Below are 19,961 nucleotides of genomic sequence, written 5' to 3'. Positions count from 1 at the left end.
ATATCCAAGATACCTTGGTAAAAAAAACCTACTTAAAAAAAGAGAGACAATTATTTCATATAGATTTCTATATGTTTACAAGGGTATAAGGTATGGTTACCAGAAGTACTGGCGGGTGATAAGGAGGGAATAATTGACATTTTCTGTACATACTTCTGTATTGTATTGTTTGATCTGATAAAATCAATGTATATTTCTGTGGAAATTTTAAAGAGCTAATAAAGTGGGACCAGCCCTGTGGCCGGCTGGCTAAGTTCGTACACTCCGCTTCAGTGGCCCAGGGTTTCACGGGTTCGGATCCTGGGTGCGGACCTAGCACTGCTCATCAAGCCATGCTGAGGCAGCATCCCACATAGCACAATCAGAAGGACCCACAACTAGAATAGACAACTAAGTACTGGGGGGCTTTGGGGAGAAAGAAAAAAAGAGAAGATTGGCAACAGATGTTACATTAGGTGCCAATCTTTAAAAAAAAAGAAAAGCCAATAAAGTAAAAAAAGTTAAAAAATGTTTTAGGGACACTGAAAAATTTCATTCTACTCAACATGTGTTAGTCATCGAAACTCTAAGGCTGTCTTTTTTCTCATCTAACTATACTTATCCCAACCATCTAGTCTGGATAGTGATCAAAATGACAAATTCAAGGAAAACAGGATAAGATAAAAACTTGGCTCTCCAAAATTCCTACCTAATCACGGGAAGTTTTCTGTGTTATAGCTATGTTTTAGGAAAATGATAGGGTGTTTGCGACTTATGTGTAATACATTGTAATTTTCTCCTTTAACATATTCAGGATAGGCACCCAGTCAGTCCTTATATGTACAACATCTGCGTTTCGGTAACAATTTCTGACACAAAGCAGGAGAGCCTAGACAGGACACTCTGCCCTGTCCAACATCTGCTCTTAGACTCTTCTAGACAGATGCCTTCCTGACATTCAGAAAACTGTACTTAGTTCCCCCCAAATACTCAATTTAGCAAGGCAGTTGTTTGCCCCATCGTCTCTAAACAGAGGTAGTAGGTACAGAAATTGGTCCAGCTGCTTATTAAATAATTTAGTTTCTAAATGTTTTATATGGAATTCAATTCTTTGCAAGAATGGTCCCTGCTGAGGGCGGTGCCCGTCGGTAGGGAAGATGGAGGAGGAAGAGAGGAAGCAGTTTCCTCACTCGAGACAAATGCACAGTGTCTGCCTTTCCAAACCAGAAAGGTATCAGGGCTGTCTGGGCTGCCGAGGAGCCCACAAAAATAGGGATCAACTTTTCTCAGAACCACTTAATTCCAAGAAACGGGAAAGAAAATCTCTATTACATCCCAAGGGTGCATTTCCATGAAAACTTGATCTAAGAAGTATATCCAGTTTGAGGGACCTGAGCCATTATTAAGACTTACACGTGCAGAGAAATCACTTCTCAAAGCAAAGAGCAGCAACGCGAAGGAAATACCCACACCCAAACCTACTGGAATGTCCATTACAAACCAATACCAGCAAATTCTTATTTGAAAAGTAAATTTTCAATGACTAACTTCGTAACCACACCTTATTAGGGTAAAAAAAAAAGGAGGATGTCAGGTGGTCTCAATAAACAGATGAACAGAAATGGGAGTTTTAGTTACTTCTGATTCTTTGCTAATTTGCTGTCTCTGGTATTACACTAGCCTTTCCTCGCTCAGACACTCATCTATATTATTTGACAACATTTATTTTATTATCTGAGCTGAAGAAACACAAAACTTGGCTGAAGGTCAGCCTTTTCTTATAAGTTATTTTCTTTTCTTACTAAGCATCTTCGGAAGCTGTATTAGCTCTTTCAGCAATGGGAATTTAGGCTACATCTGGCCTTAGTTCAGTGATATTTTCATTAGGAGGAAAAGAATTAAGCTTGAGAAAACCTAATAAAACTATCAAAAATAGTATAATTATTATGAAAGTCAATAATAATAATAGCAACATGCTAGTAGTTATTGAGTTTTTACTCTAGGTGCTAGACACTATGCTAAGCATATGACAGGCAGTGGACCCATTTAAATATGTCCCAGTGTGCATGAGACAGGTTTATGTCTGTTATTCCACTAAAATTATAAAAGGCACCCCTTTTAACTCTCAAAAGTGTTATGGTCTAGATAATAGATTATCTGGTCACCCTATTTCACACTCACAGTTACCCAGTGAGGTCAGCTGGTTGATTAGTCATGCATCCACTCTTTCTTTCATTTGTTCATTGGCTCATTCATTCCAGGATGTAGAAAAAACAACTTCTCAATATTTTTGAAGCAGTGGATTTAGATTTACCTTACAGGGAATCTCATACTGAATTAGTTGTACTCCACAGACTTATGAAAGGATTTCAGCAGCACTCCCACAAAGGTTTTACACAATCTGCAGCCTGCAGGTGGCTATGATGGCAGCCCCAGGGACAGACAGAAGTTAGGTTTAACATTCAGGCCAAGAAATGAAAAAGTTCCTCTAGGTTAGCTAAACTGCAGAGGGGGGCAAGCAACTGCTGTTTAAAAGAAGATAGGCAGCCCATTTCTGAAAATACATGACTGTATTTGGAAGCCAAGGCCAAAGACACCCAGCCAATTGTATAACAGATGAAATTCCACTGGCGTATTGTGGTAAGCAAAGAGTTGGAAGGCTAAACACAGGGCAGGGCACATTGGTCAAAGAAAGTATGTGGTTTCTAAATGACCACGTAGCACATGTTCAAGGGGCTGGAGGAAGAGGGGTGTTGGGTGTGGGGGTGGTAATTTGCACTGATTGATTGTATCAGCTTCCCCATGTCAACATGTGGCTGGGACGCTCTGTCTATGGGAAAGTGTCCATGGAAAGGCTCCAGCCCTTACGCCACTGCTTGGGGAACTTGCTGAGCTGAAGCCATAGGAATTGGACAAGTTGAAGACCACCCAGCATTTCTGGACAGTCTGTCCCCTATGGATTAGCAGACATAATTTTCCAAACCAAATAAATCTTATTAGTTGCTGAGGGAGAATGTGCTATCACAAGTAAAATAAATAGCAAAGGAATGCGGGCCTACTCATGGAGCTGTTGCCCTTAGCTTTCCGTCTGAGCACTGCGAATGGAGTAAGAGTGGCTAATTCTCTAAGCACATCTCTTCCTCACTGCCAGTAATTTCTGAAACAGCTTTGTGGGGCTTCACAGAGGATGCCAAGGGGCCTTCTCCTCCCGTTTCCCTTTAATTCAACTCTTGTTGAAAAAGTCAGACTGGAAATAGAGGTTGCTAAAAGCATATTCTTTGATGTAAAATGTATTACTAAATAAATCAGAAATAGAGCTACCAAGGTGAAAGAAAAGAACATTTTACTTAAAAGTAAATACTGTGAAAAATTGCTTGGGAGCGTGAAAAATGAAAGTTGGTGGGGTAAGCCATTAGAATCCGAAGTGTGTCCTCAGGTAGATGACGAGAAGGGCATGTGTGTGTGGAGCATACTCATCACATCATACTCACTTCCAAATTGATTACCACTCAGTATTTTACATAAATAATACAGAAAACAGATCAGACTCCTCAGGAAATTCAGACTTCTTAGGTAAGTTTTGACAGAGGTTTAGAGCAGGTAGAGAAAAAGACTACCTATTTTTTAACCATGAAAATTATGTTCTGACCTTTTTTTTAAACATCAAATGATTTAACCTTCCATTTCTCTTTCTAAATCTTACCTCAACAAATTCCTGCATTATAACATTTCATATAAAATGAAATTAAAATATACATTCTAATTTTTAAGAATTATATATGAAAAAAAGGCAAATACTCTACTGGTAACTACTTCCTCTGAACGAAAGCTTTTGAGGTCTTGATGTTGTTCATCTTCCAGATGCAATGACATAATAAAAACCAATTTGAAGATGGGGAGAAAATATACTTAGCACGGCCAAAAATCCAAAACAAAATCAACAACACAATAAAACTTTAGGAATAAGAAATGTCTAAAACGTATATGTGGAAAATATATAAAACACTCCCCTAAGCTCAAGAAAGTAAACCTGAATAAATGAAAGACATAAGTGTTCTTGGCCAGGTGGACAGAAAGCCTTAACATCATAAAGACACCAGTTCCCCCTCAGTTAATCTATATATTTAGCATGAACCGTCCCCCAGATAACATTAGCCGTCTTTCCTGAAGCTAGACAAGTTGATTTCAAAGTTTATTTAAAAGATAAAACAAGGAACAATAGCCAGAAAAACACTGAAAAAGAAGAGAAATGAGGGGGAACTAGCTCTATTTTATATTAGGCATTGTTAGAAAGACTCTACTATTAAAACGAAGTTGCACTGGTGAATGAATATACAACAGGCCAAAGAAAAAGAAAATAATACTATAGACCCAGCTGCATACAGAAATTGCAAGAGCATCTTAAGTCAGTGGAGTGGTTGGTTGCACCCTTTATCACACTCAAGATGGGAGAATGCTCTATAACATAAGAGTAGGGAAAAGCAACCATATTACTTCAACAAATAATTTGCAAAACAAAAACAAGAGGGATTGGGAACCTACAGATTGAAAGAGACTTTTAAACCTAGCCACCAAGTGCAATGTGTGGACTTTGGACTCTGATTCCAACAAACCAATTGAAAAAAAATTGAGACAATCAGACAATTTACTCTCTGACTAAATATGTGATGATGATAATAAATTAGTGTCAATTTTTAGACATATTAATGATATTGTAGTTATATTTGTTAAAATGCAGCATATAGAGATTTCGGTTTCCTGTTCTGCATGTAAGGAGCTTGGAAGTCACCACTCTGTCCTAACAGCAGGTAAAAAGCAGAACAGACTAAAAAAATCAGCGACTCTTCTTGCATCCTTAAGAGAGGAGAGGACACAGGGCAAACCTTGGCCCCCAAGACCAGAGAGGCAGATAAGTGAATACAGGGAATCATGGCTTACTGGAGCAGAGATCTGCAAGCAGAAACCATCATAGGAACCAGTGCTCGGGAGGAAAACATGAACTGTAATTAGCAAATGGCTGGAGACTTAGTGTGGACAACTCTGAGAGTTAAAAACTCAAGGGGGACCTGGTCATAGAGGGGCCCCAAAAATATTGTGAGATAATATTGTGAGCTCCAAGTGCTCAACCACGTTCTTATAGTAAATACTGGAGAAAACTCCACTCTGCTTTAGGCAGGAAGATGAGAAAAAGACCCATTTTCAAACACAACCTAGCACTCTGTTCTTCCTAACCAGGCCTGCCCTCAGGGAAACCAGTTAACCAAAGCCTGACCTACCGGGTGTCATCAGAGCCTAACTGACCTGGAGAAGGCAAATAACCAATTCCAGCCACTCTAGCCATCCTGTCCCACCTAAGAGGGCAGAAAAAACTGAGAAACTTGTGAAGTTCACAGTCCACAGGTATAAACTCACTAATCATAAGGCCACAAAGGCTTCCCCTCCCACGTCACCACCACATTACAAAAAGCCACATTACACCAGTTCCTTTTACCTAGTACGTCATATCCAGCTATCAAGCAAAAAATTACAAGGCACATCAAAAAGAAAAAAACATAATTTGAAGAGAACAGAGCAAGCATCAGAAAGAGACATGGTAGGGATGTTGGAACTATCAATGTGGGAATTTAAAACAATTCTGATTAATATGCTAAGGGCTCTAATAGATAAAGTAGACAGCATGCAAGAACAGGTGAACAACGTAAGCAGACAGATGCAAATCCTGAGAAAGAACCAAAAAGAAATACTAAAGGTAAAAAAACATTGTGACAGAAATAAAGAACACCTTTGATAGGCTTACTAATGAACTGGTTGAAGAAAGAACCTCTGAGCTAGAAGATGTATCAATAGAAACCCTGAAAACTGAAAAGCAAAGAGAATAAAGACTGAAAAAACCAGAACAGAATATGCAAGGAATGTAGGACAACTACAAGATGTAACATACAGGTGATGGGTATAGCAGAAGGACAAAAAGGAAAGAAAGGAACAGAAGAAATACTCGCAACAATAATGACTAAGAATTTTCCCAAATTAATGTCAGACACCAAATCACAGATCCAAGAAGCTCAGAGAACATCAACCAGGATAAATTCCAAAACACTACGCCTAGGCATATCATTTTGAAAGTACAAAAAAAATCAAAGATAAAATAAAATCCTGAAGGAAGCCAGAGGAAAAAAAATCTTACCTATAGAGGAGCAAAGATAAGTTTACAACCAAGTTCTCAGAAACCAGGCAAGCCAGAAGATAATGGAGTGAAATATTTAAAGTGTTGAAAGGAAAAAACCACCATCCAGAATTCTGTACCCTGTGAAATTATTTTTCAAAAGTGAAGGAGAAATAAAGACTTTCTCAGACAAGTAAAAATTGAGGAGATTTGCTGCCAGTAGATTTGCCTTGCAAAATATGTTAAAAAATAGTTCTTTAGGGAGAAGGAAAATAATATAGGTCAGAAATTCAGACCTACATAAAGAGCACTGAAACTGAAGGCAAAATAAAAACTTTTATTTTTCATTTTCTTAATTGATGTAACAGACAACAGTTTGTTCAAAATAATAATAGGAACAATGTATTCAATTATATATGTTTATCTATATATGCTTATTTATGCTTATATATAAATGAAATGAATAACAGCAATGATACAAGGGACAGGACGGAGGAATTAGGATTGGTTTGTTATTATAAGGTACTTACACTATCTGTGAAATGGTATAGTGTTATTTGAAAGAAGACTTGGATTAGCTATAAATGTATACTGCAATCTCTAGGGCAATTACTAAAAAAAAAAAGGAATGTAACAAATATGCTAAGAAAGGAGATAAAATAAAATCATATAAAATGCTCAATTAAAACCACAAAAGGTAACAAAAAAGAGTGGAAGACAAAAAGAGGAACAAATAACAAGGGCAACAAATATAAAACAGTAACAAATGTAATAGATATTAATCCAACTATATCAATAATCACTTTGAACCTCAATGGTCTAAATGCACCAATTAAAAGACAGAGATTGACAAAGTGAATCAGAAAACAAGGCCCAACTATACCTATCTACAGGACATGTACTTTAAATATAAAGACACATACAGATTAAACTAAATGGATAGAGAAAAATATACATTCTAACACTCATCAAAAGAAAGCAGGAGTAGCTATATTAACTTCAGATAGAGTAGACTTCAAAGCAAGGAAAGTTATCAGGAATAAAGAAGCTCATTATACAATGATAAAGGGGTCAATTCTCCAAGACAACATAACAATCCTTAACTTGCATATGCCTATCAACAGAGTGTCAAATTATGTGGGAAAAAAACAATAGAGTTGCAAAGAGAAATAGACAAATCCACCATTTTAGTTGAAGACTTCAATATTCCTCTATCACAAATGGACTGATTCAGCAGGCAGAAAATCTGTAAGGACATAGTTGAACTCAACAGAACCATCAACTGGATATAACTGCCATCTATAGACTGCTCCATCCAACAACAGCAGATTACACATTTTTCTTAAGCTCACATAGAACATTCACAAAGACAGATCACATCCTGGGCTGTGAAACACAGCTTAACAAATTTAAAAGAATATAATTCATACAACGTCTGCTCTCAGACCACAATGGAATTGAACTAGAAATCAGTAACAGAAAGAGAACTTGAAAATCCTAAATTACATGGAGATTCAACCACACACTTCTAAATAATACAAGGATCAAAGAAGAAACCTTAAGAGAAATATAAAATTATTTTGAACTAAATGAAAATTAAACACAACATCAAAATTTGTGGGATGCAGCAAAAGCAGTGCTTAGAGGGAAACTTATAGCACTGAATACATATTTAGAAAAGAAGAAAGATCTAAAATCAATAATCTAAGTTTCCACACCAGGTAACTAGGAAAAAAAGGGCAAATTAAATCCAAAGTAAGCAGAAGAAAAGAAACAATAAGAATTAGAGCAGCCAGCCCAGTGGCTGAGTGGTTAAGTTCGCGTGTTTTACTTCAACAGCCCAGGGTTTTGCCGGTTTGGATCCTGGGCATGGACATGACACCACTCATCAGGCCATGCTGAGGCGGCATCCCACATAGCACAACCAGAGGCACTCACAACTAGAATATACAACTATGTACTGGGGGGCTTTGGGGAGAAGAAGAAGAAGAAAAAGAAGATTGCAACAGATGTTAGCACAGGTGCCAATCTTCCAAAAAAAAAAAAGAATTAGAGCAGAAATTGATGAAATTGAAAACAGGAACTCAACAGAGAAAAATCAATGAAACCAAAAGTTAGTTCTTGGAAAAGATCAATATAATCAATAAACCTCTAGCCAGGCTAACTAAAAAACAAAAAGAAAGGACACAAATTATTAATGTCAGAAATGAAAGAGGAGACATCACCACAGATCCTACAGGCATTAAAAGGCTAATAAAGGAACATTATAAACAATTCTATGCCAACAAATTTGATAACCTAAATGAAACAGACCAATTCCTTGAAAGACACAATCTGCCAAAACTCACACAAGAAGAAATAGAATGAGTAGGCTTATATCTATTATAGAAATTGAATGAACAATTAATAACCTTTCAAAACAGAAAGCACCAGGCCTAGATAGACTCACTGCTGAATTCAACTAAAGATTTAAGGAAGAAATGATAGGAATTCTCTAAAATTTCTTTCTAAGGATAGAAGCAGAGGGAATACTTCCTAACTCATTCTAGGAGGCCAGAATTACACTAATACCAAAAGCAGACAAACACATTACGAGCAAACTTGGAGACCAATATCTCTCTTGAACACAATAAGAATTAGAGGTACACAGGTACAAAAATCCTCAACAAAGTACAGCCAGCCCTCCAAATCCATGGGTTCGGCATCCACGGATTCAACTTACTATGGATTGAAAGGCCTACAAGGCTGCATCTGTACTGAACATGTACTGAACATTTTTTCTTGTCATTATTCCCTAAACAATACAGTATAATAACATTTACATAGCATTTACATTGTATGAGGTACTATACATAATCTAGAGATGATTTAAAGTATATAGGAGAATGTGTATATAGGTTATATGCAAATACTACACCATTTTATGTTAAGGGAATTGAGCAGCTGAAGATTTTGGTATAAATAGGGGGTCCTGGAATTCCTCACAGATACCAAGGGACAATTTTCCTAGCAAACTGAATCCAACAATGTATAAAAAGAATCATACATCATGACCAAGCAGAATTTTTCCCAGGTATAGAGGGCTGGTTCAACTTTGAAAATTAATTAATGTAACCCATCATATCAACAGGCTAAAAAAAAGAAAAAATCACATCAACAGATGCAGAAAATGCATAAAATCCAAACCCATTCAATAGAAAAACTGTCAGTAAACTAGATATAGAGGGGAACTTACTCAAATTGATAAAGAATATTTCTAGTTAACATCATACTTCATGGTGAGAAACTTGAATCTTGCCCACTAAGATCAGGTACAAAGCAAAGATCTCCCCAGGCACCATCCTTTTTCCACATCATACTAGAAATTCTAGCTTATGCAATAAGAACAGAAAAGGAAATAAAAGGTATATGAATGGGAAGGAAGAAATAAAACTGTCTTTGTTCACAGATGACAGGCTCTTCTATGTAGAAAATCCAAAAGAACTGACAAAAAACCTCCTGGAACCAATAAGCAATTATAGCAAAGTTGCAGGATACAAGGTTAAAATACAAAAGCCAATCACTTTCCTATATACCAGCAATGAAGAAGTAGAATTTACAATTAAAAAGAAAATACCAGGGGCCGGCCCAGTGGTGCAGCGGTTAAGTTCACACATTCCGCTTCTTGGCAGCCCGGGATTCACTGGCTCGGATCCCGGGCGCAGACATGGCACTGCTTGGCATGCCATGCTGTGGTAGGCGTCCCACAAATAAAGTAGAGGATGATGGGCATGGATGTTAGCTCAGGGCCAGTCTTCCTCAGCAAAAAGAAGAGGAGGACTGGCAGTAGTTAGCTCAGGGCTAATCTTCCTCAAAAAAAAAAAAAGAAAATAACATTTACATTACTATCCCCAAAAACAAAATACTGAGGTATAAATCTAACAAAAATATGTACAGGATCTATATGAGGAAAACTAAAAAACTCTGATGAACAAAATCAAAGAACTAAACAAATGGAGAGAAATTCATGGATAGAAAGAACAAAATTGTCAAGATGTCAGTTCTTCTCAACTTCATCTATAAACTCAATGTAATCTCGCTCAAAATTCTAGCAAAGCATTTTGTGGATGTCAACAAACTGATTCTAAAGTTTATATGGAGAGACAAAAGACCCCAACACTCAACACAGTATTGAAGGAGAAGAACACAGTTGGAGGACTGACTTTAAGACTTCTTATAAAGCTATGGTACTCAAAGCAGTGTGCCATTGAAAACTAGGCCAATGGAACAGAATACAGAGTTCAGAAATAGACCCAAATAAATATAGTCAACTGAGTTTTGAAAAAGGAGCAAAGGGAATACAATTGAGTAAAGACTGTATTTTCACACAAGATACTGGAACAACTGGACATCCGCATGCAAAAAGAAGAATCTAGACACAGACCTTACACCCTTCACAAAAATTAACTCAAAATGGATCCTAGGGTTGGCCCAGTGGTGCAGCGGTTAAGTTCACACATTCTACTTTGGCGGCCCGAGGTTCGCCGGTTCGGATCCCGGGTGCGGACATGGCACCGCTTGGCAAGCCACGCTGTGGTAGGCGTCCCACATATAAAGCACAGGAAGATGGGCACGGGTGTTAGCTCAGGGCCAGACTTCCTCAGCAAAAAGAGGAGGATTGGTGGCAGATGTTAGCTCAGGGCTAGTCTTCCTTAGGAAAAAAAAAACCACCTAAGAGAAAACCAAGATGACCCTGAGTTTGATGATGACTTTTACATACAAAACCAAAGGCACACTCCATGAAAGAAAGAATTGATAAGCTAGACTAACCAGGAAAAAAGAGAGAGAAATAAAATAATAATTATAAATGAAAGAGGAGATAGTTTTTAAAACTGATACCACACAAATACAAATGATCATAAGAGACTGTTCTGAACAATTATACACCAACAAATCAGGCAAGTGAGAAGAAATGGATAAATTCCTACAAACATGTAACCTACAAACATGTAACCTACCAAGACTGAATCACGAGGAAACAGAAAATCTGAACAGACCAATTACTAGCAAGGAGACTGAATCAGGAATCAAAAATTCCCAACAAAGTCCAGCCAGATGGCTACACTGCTGAATTCTACTAACATTTAAAGAAGAATTAATACCAATCCTTCTCAAAATCTTCTCAATAAATAGAAGAGGAGGGACCACTTCCAAACTCATTTTACAAGGCTAGCATTACTCAGCTACCAAAACGATGCAAAAACCTATAAGGAAAGAAAATTACAGGCCAATATCCAGGATGAATATGCAAAAATCCTCAACAAAATATTAGCAAACCAAATTCAGTAATACATTAAAAGGATGATACACAATGACCCAGCACAGAAGGATGGTTCAACATCTGCAAGTCACAGTGACACACCACATTAATAAAGTGAAGGATAAAAAAACCATCTCATATCATTATCTCAATAGATGTAGAAAAGCATTTGATAAAATTTAACAGCCATTCACGAAAAACATTCTCAACAAAGTGGGTATAGAGGAAACGTACCTCAACATAATAAAAGGCATATATGACAAGCTCACAGCTGACAACATACTCAACAGTGAAAACCTGAAAGCTTTTCCTCTGAGATCAGGAATAAGACAAGGATGCCAACTCTCACCACTTTTATTCAACATAGTCCTGGAAGTCCTAGTCAGAGCAATTAGGCAAGAAATAGAAGTGAAAGGCATTCAAATCTGAAAGGGAGTAGTAAAACTGTCTTTATTTGTAGATGACATGATATACATACAAAACCCTGAAGACTCCACCAAAAAACTGTTACAACTAATAAACAGATTCAGTAAACTGTAGGATACAAAATCAATGTACAAAAATCAGTTGTATTTCTATACATTAACAATAATTTACCTAAAAAAGAAATTAAGAAAAAAAATCCCATTTATAAGTGCATCAGAAAGAATAAAATACCTAGGAATAAATCTAACCAAGGAGGTGAAAGATCTGTTCACTGAACACTATAAGATATTGATGAAAGAAATTGAAGAAGACACAAATAAATGGAAAGATACTCAGTGCTCATGGATGGGAAGAATTAATATTGCTAAAATGTTCATAGAAACAAAAGTGATCTACAGATTTAATGCAATTCCTATCAAAGCTCTAATGGCATTTTTCACAGAAACAGAAAAAAAACCCTAAAATTTGTATGGAACCACAAAAGACCCCAAATAGCCAAAGCAATCTTGAGAAAGAAGAACAAAGCTGGAGGCATTACGCTTCTTGATTTCAAACTATATTACAAAGCTGTAGTGATCAAAACATGGCATTGGCATAAAACAGACACACAGATCAATGGAACAAAAGAGAGCACAGAAATAAACCCACGCATACATGGTCAATTAAATTACTACAAAGAAGCCAAGGGTATACAATGGGGAAAAGATAGTTGCTTCAATAAACGGTGCTGGGAAAACTGGGCAGTCACATGCAAAAGAATGAAACTGGACCCCTATCTTATGCCACATGCAAAAATCAATTCAAAACAGATTAAAGAATTGAATGTTTAAGACCTGAAACCATAAAACTCCTGGAAGAAAACATAGGAGATAAGCTCCTTGACACTGGTCTTGGCAATGATTTTTTGGATTTGACACCAAAAGCAAAGACAACAAAAATAAAAATAAACAAGTGGACTACATCAAACTAAAAAGCTTCTACACTGTGAAAAGCTTCTACACCATCAACAAAATGAAAAGGCAACCTACAGAATGAGAGAAAACATTTGCAAATCACATATCTGATCAGGGATTAATATCTAAAATATATAAAGAATCATATAACTCAACAGCAAAAAAACCCAAACATTCCAATCAAAAAATGGGCAGAGGCACTGAATCAGACCTTTTTCCGAAGACATACAAACGTCCAACAGGTACACGAAAAGGTGCTAAACATCACTAATCATCAGGGAAATGCAAATCAAGACCACAATGAATATCCCCTCACACCTATCAGAATGGCTATCGTCAAAAAGAGAAGTGACAACAAGCCTTGGCGAGGACGTGGAGAAAAGGGAACCCTTGTGCACTGTTGGTAGGAATGTAAATTTGTGTAGCCACTATGGAAAACAGTATGCAGCTTCCTCAAAAAATAAAATTAGAACTACTATACGATCCAGTAATCCCACTTCTGGGTATTTATCCAAAGGAAATGAAAACAGGATATCAAGAAGATATCTGATTCTCATGTCTATGAGAGCATTAATCATAGTAGTCAAGGTATGGAAACAACCTAAATGTCCATCAAAGGATAAATGGATAAAGAAAATGTAGTTCACACATACGTACATGCATATGTATATACATGTACACATATATACAGTGGAATATTATTCAGTCATGAGAAAGAAGGAAATTCTGCCATTTATGACAACAGGGATGGACCTTGAGGGCATTATGCTAAGTGCTATAACTCAGACAAAGACAGTACTGTATGATACCACTTTACGTGGAATCTTAAAAAGCTGAATCACAGAAACAGAGTGGGGGAAACGAGGAGATGTTGGTCAAAGAGTACAAGCCTCTAGCTATAAGCTTCCTAAGTTCTGGGGATCTAATATACAGCCTGGCGATTACAGTTAATAACACTGTAGTATATATAGAAATCTGCTAAGAGAGTAAATCTTAAATGTTCTCATCACAAAAAAGAAATGGTAACTATGTGACGTGATGGAGCTGTTAGCTAACCTTATGGTGGTGATCCTTTTGCAATATAAAACTGTATCAAATTAACTCATTGTACCTCTTAAACGTAAACGACATAGTCAATTAGATCTCAATAAAGCTGGAAAAAGTATAAAAATAAATAAATAAATATTCTGATATTTTTCTCCTATAGACACAGAAAAGAGAAACAAGAACATGGAAACAAAACAAGAAGTGAATACACTTTGCTGTCTTACTTTGCAACGCTATTTCCAAATGTTTTGAAAACTTTTCTAAATTTTATTTAAATTATTTTAGATATAAATATATTTATATGTATTTTATATTTTTATTTATATATAAATATAACATTTTTAGATTTTCAAAAGAATTTAATGATATTTTATTCAAAAGTAAAATTTATTTATAATATATTTTCTTATATTTGAGAATGGACCATCAGCTTTACAAAAGAGAATTAAAAGATTCGCTTTTTCATTCCCCAGCTGTTTCACTGGGAAAAGATGAGACCAATACATCAGAGATTTCTCTGACTCATGAAAGGGAGACATCTACTCCAAAGGAAGTGGGCTGAACTGTGTGAACGAAAAGCAAATAGGAGGAAAGTTATTTTTCCCTTGGCTTTATAGATGTTAATAATTTACCTTATTGTGTCTTATTCAATAGAATGTTTTCAAACACTATTATAGTGCTAGTTAATTGTGGCATCAATTTGAGACCAATCATTCAGAGTCTAAACAAAAAGGAATTAAATAATTCAAACATAGATGTGATAAGTTAATACTTTATCAACAGAACTGTACTTCTGCCTTAAAACAGAATCTCTAGATATGGCTGGACTAGCCGTGTTGCTTGTATTCATCTGGTATCAGCACCAACTAAGGACAGGAGGGTTTTTTTTTTTTATTTTAAGGTTGGCACCCGAGCTAACAACTGTTGCCAATCTTTTTTTTTTTTCCTAATTTTTCTCCCCAAATCCCCCCAGTATCTAGTTGCACATTTCTTTTAGTTGTGGGTCCTTCTAGTTGCGGCATGTGGAATGGCGCCTCAGCACGGCCTGAGGAGCGCTGCCACGTCTGTGCCCAGGATACAAACCAGAGAAACCCTGGGCTGCCGAAGTGGAGCGCAGGAACTTCACCACTCGGCCAGGGGGTGGTCCCAGGACAGGAGTTCTTTTAGCTGAAACCGGCAATACATACATGTGGTATACAAACACTTAAAGTGTTCAGTAACTATTTTGAATCTCATGGTTTCTCCTGAGCATGATGTTTGTACTTATGGTGCAAAAGCAACAGTGTTTTAAAACTGCTGTGCCTCACATGAATAAAGCAGGGACGGCAGCCAGTGTGTTCCTCACCACTCCATGAGCACAGTAAAGACACTGCCAGTTTCACATAAAAATGTGTTTGATGAAGCAGTATCAAATATTACTTTTATTAAATTTTACCCTTGAGAATACCTTTTTTTTTTTGGAAGATTAGCCCGGAGCTAACATCTGCTACCAATCCCCCTCTTTTTTTGCTGAGGAAGACAGGCCCTGAGCTAACATCCATGCCCATCTTCCTCTACTTTATATGTGGGATGCCTGCCACAGTGTGGCTTGATAAGTGGTGCACAGGTCTGCACCCCGGATCAGAACGGGCAAATCCTGGGCCGCCAAAGTGGAACGTGCAAACTTAACCACCGTGCGGTCCCCAAGAATACTTTTTATAAAAAAAAATTCTGTGTGGTGAAAAGGAAAATATGCATAAAGCACTTCTGTGACATAAAAATAATGGTTGTCTGGAGGAAAAGCACCTGCGCAACCATCTGAGCTGCCAGATCAATTAGCCACGTTTTCTTTTCATGGAAATTTTAGTTGAAAGCATGACCAGCAGACAAATGATGGTTATTCAAACTTAAGTGTTTGGCAAATACTTTATCAAAAATTAGCACAGTCATCCTAGTAGGAAAACAACTAACAGTATTTGTAGCCAACACTAAATTTGAGTTTTTAAACAGAAATTAGAATCTTGGAAAATTTGTTTCTGCCAACATGAGCTTGACAGCTCCCCAATACTTACAGACATTTCTGATAAGATCAGTGGTGAGAGGAATGAATGTCAATTTTGATACTGTAAAAAGAGTATGTCAAATGTTTAGAAGATCTGCATAACTTAATGAACCAATATTTCCAAATGAACCACGCGTGAGGCTATGCAACCCTGCCTGGGAAAAGATCCATTGAAAGTACAAGATAGACCAACACATTTTCATTTAACAGGATGAAAAGCTCATTCATATAATTTCAGATTCCACATTGCAATTAACCTTTAAGAACTACTATTTTCAAATTCTGGTGAGGTATCCAAGGAAACTATCTACAATTATCTGAGATGGCTATTAAAATATTCCTCTCTTCCAGCTACATTATCTGTGTGAGGCTGGATTTTCCTTCATATACTTTAACCAAAACAGCCTATCACACCAGACTGAATGCAGACTATATAGGGAACCTAGCTATCTTTTATGTTAGACAATAAAGAGATTTGCAAAAATGTAAAACAATGCCATTCCTATTAAACATTTTTTTTTCTTGGAAAAGATCATTGTTTTTCATAAAAATATGCAATTTGTGGGGCCAGCCCCGTGGCATAGTGGTTAAGTTCAGCATGCTCCGCTTTAGCGGCCTGGGTTCTTGGGTTCAGATCCCAGGTGTGGACCTACACCACTTGTCAGCCATGCTGTGGTGGCGTCCCACATACAAAACAGAGGGAGACTGGCACAGATGCTAGCTCAAGGATATCTTCCTCACCAAAAAAAACCTATTTGTGTTAACATGTAATCAATTTATTGTTATTTTAAAATGAAATAACACATATTTTAAAAACTTATGTTTTAATTTCAAGTGTGATAAATATTGATAAATATAATCCACATTAAAAAAACCCTCATTGTGATCCTCAATAATCTTTCAAAGGGTAAAGTGGTACTGAGACCAAACAGTTTGAAAACTGCATTTCCAACATACTAAAGTATTCTAAGAAAAGGAAAAACAAAGCTGACAGGTTATTAAATAGACATCACTTACAGCAAAAAGGCCTCACTCACAGCATCGAAGAACTCAGGCCAGAGCACCTCCTGAGGTTCACATCCATGGCAGGTGAGCAGCGCCTCCACCAGGGGTTCAAAATCCGGCAGAGTAATAAGCAGGACACAAACTCGTGACAGGGCCCTCACTCGTTCAGGAGTCATTCTATGGATTAAATAAGAAATAATTGCCCAAATCTTAGAGCCACATGTAATTAAAGACATAAAATCTTCATGCTGAAAAGACTGATGACAGGTCACTTGCTTTGCCCTTCACAGAAAGAGGGCTACCCTAACATCATCTATGAATTCACCTCTCTTACTCAATTCTCTAAGAAGAAACTCTAGCTGAAGTTCCCATTTTAACATCACTCATTGTCAGGTCTTTGGCATAACTCTCTATAGGCACCTCCAACTTACCATGCCAAAAACAGAGCTCCAGAATCGGTTCCCCAAATGTCCTCTCCCCCCGAGTGCTCCCTATCTCATTTGCTGAGGCCAAAGCCTTCCAAGCTCCTTCTCGACTCCACCCTTTCTCTCACGGCCCTTGTCTGCTCCAGTGATAATTACTGTCAATTCATTTGACTCCTTCTCTGCACTTCCATCACTGCCCCCTTAATTCAACATCACCTCCAGCCTGGGGAACTGTAGGAGCCTCCTAAGCTTCTCCCCGCTTTTGCTCTCAGCCCCACTGTTCATCATCAGAACAGTTCCAGCAACCTTTTAAAAAGTCAAATCACTTCACTTGTCTGCTCAAAGCGTTGCAATAGCTTCCTGCCTCACGCAGAGAGCACGCCAAGGCCTTCCACGATGGGGCCTCTTCTGTTTCTCTGGCTTCATCTCCTTGCACTCTTACCCTTGCTCATTCCGCTTTGGCCTTACAGGCCTCCAACTACTCCAGATAAGGTCCTGTTGCTCATTCTGCCTGGAACACACGGCTAACTTCATTTCATATAGGTCTCAGCTCAAATGCTGCTTTATGTGAGGGCTTCCCTGACCATCCCATATAAACGCACTGAACAATACCATAGCAATCAGCCACATGTGGCAATTTAAATTCATATTAATTTAAATGAAATAAAATTCCACTCCTCAGTTGGACTAGCCACAGATCCGGTGTTCAACAGCTACGTGAGGCTACTGCTTACAGTATTGGATGGTGCAAATTTACAGGACTTGTCCATTACTGCAGAAAGCTCCACTGGACAGCAGAGCTTAACACAGCGAGTGCCCTCCCACCCCACTGTGTACTTCCTCTCTCTCTCTCACCCTGGTTCACTTTTCTCCAGGATCCTCTTCATCACTGAGCTATATCGTATTTACTTGTTTACTGTTCCTGATCTGGTCCTCCCTGCTGGCACATCAGCTCTACGAGAGCAGGCACTTTTTTCTGTTTTGATCACTGCTCTATTCCTAGCACGTGGGGACAACTCCTTACACATACTACATGCTCAAGACGTAGATGTTAAATGAAGAAGTGAACTAGAGATCAATAAAACGAAAGTTTGAGATGTATGCTATTAGATCTTTTTCTAGGTATTTTCATACATATATAGTCATAAATCTAGAAACTTAGTGTTGTTTTGTGAAACATAAATGGAACCACGATATAGAACACACAGTCCCTCGTTTTTCTTTACTTGCTGCCTATTATTAAAGAGTATGTGTTCCGTAATTTAACAGTGCCTCTATTTGCAGGCATTCAGGTTGTTCTGAATCGGTCACTATGACAGACACTAGCTGCAGTGGCAGCCCTGCACATGCCCACCTGTCCCCCATGTGAGTATCTGCATGTTAAATTGCCTTCCAAAACCCACCAGTTTACTTTTCCACTCTTGCCAGTAATATTATTCTCGGTATTTTTATTTCTTGCTAATCTGGACAAAAATTATACCATTGCTTTCATTTGCATTTTCCTGATAACTTTCTAAATCAAGTACTTATGTTTCTTACCCACCTGTATGTCCTCTTCAGTGAATTTGCTTTTATTCATTTAATAAATATTTTTTGAACCCTTACTATATGCAAGGCTGCCTGTCGTGTTCATGATACAAAAGCAAAGACAAAGCCTAGTAACAGAGGGAATGAAATGCCAGATGACAGCAAGCGCCACACTGAAAAGTAAAGCACACTGACGCATTAAGGCAGGCGAGAATTGGCCGAGGGAACACTGAGCAGAGATTTAAAGGAAGTCTATGAAGAAAACCTGTGTATATCTGGGAGCAAAATGCTGCAGGCAGATACAAAGCAAATGCAAAGACCCTATACAGCGAGGAGGCCAAGCTGCTAGACCCCAGTGAAGGGGGGAGGGGAGGAGAAGTCAGGCTCTCGTAGACCATTGTAAGAGGCCCAGATATTCTTTTTCTTTTTTTTAACTTTTTTTATTTTTATCAGTCTTATAGATACAACTACCTTAAATAGTCAAATAGCTCTTCAAAGCTTATGAAAAACAGCAGCTTTTGAAAGAGCACTGCCACCCCCATTTTCTGATCTCAGAGGCAACCATTTTCAAGCCTAACTCATTCCTTAAATATTCAATATGTTGTTTTTCCCTGGGTTTAATGACTGTTATTTGCCTTGTTTGTTTGCAATGATTGTTATTTTAACCCCAAACTCCCACCCAAGTGTGTAATCTCCTTGTAATACATTCAAACACATCTGACATTCTACCATTTTCATCTTCTTAAAGAAATTTCTCCTAGAACATTTTGACCTGTTCCATTCTGGACAGGTTGCTTTGTACTCCCTCTGTACACTTATTATCTTGGGATCTCCATCCTGAGGATGTCCTACACTTCTCTCCTGGATTCCAAACCTTCTTTCTTGGTTCATATTTCTTATGTGGGAAAAGGTACAAGAGAGGTAAAGTATTTGAGACCTTGCAAGTCTAAAAATGTCTTTATTTTACTCTCACATTTGATCGATACTTTGGCTAAGTATAGAGTTCTGGTCATTTTCCTATAGAATTGTGAAAGGGTGGTCCTACTGTCTTTTAGCTTCCAGTAATGTTCTTGAGGAGTCCTATGCTAGAATGAAT

General features: G+C 37.7%; 1 protein-coding gene across 7 annotated transcripts in view; it reads right to left on the bottom strand.

The window, feature by feature from the left end:
• Window positions 1-19,961, bottom strand: part of FANCC (FA complementation group C) — a 253,228-nt gene that overhangs the window by 46,210 nt on the left and 187,057 nt on the right. For all 7 annotated transcript variants that reach the window (XR_011497288.1, XM_044756963.2, XM_070495591.1 and 4 more), the window contains one exon: window positions 16,926-17,090. Coding sequence is in view for 6 of the 7 variants with exons in the window: in XM_044756963.2 (XP_044612898.1) it covers window positions 16,926-17,090 (165 nt within the window). In the remaining variant the exon portion in view is untranslated. The remainder of the gene's footprint in view (window positions 1-16,925; window positions 17,091-19,961) is intronic.

This window comes from Equus asinus, chromosome 23, assembly GCF_041296235.1.
Source record: "Equus asinus isolate D_3611 breed Donkey chromosome 23, EquAss-T2T_v2, whole genome shotgun sequence".
Classification (NCBI taxonomy): Eukaryota; Metazoa; Chordata; class Mammalia; order Perissodactyla; family Equidae; genus Equus; species Equus asinus.
Note: the sequence above shows the minus strand (reverse complement) of the source record. Positions and strands in the feature narration are given on the sequence as shown.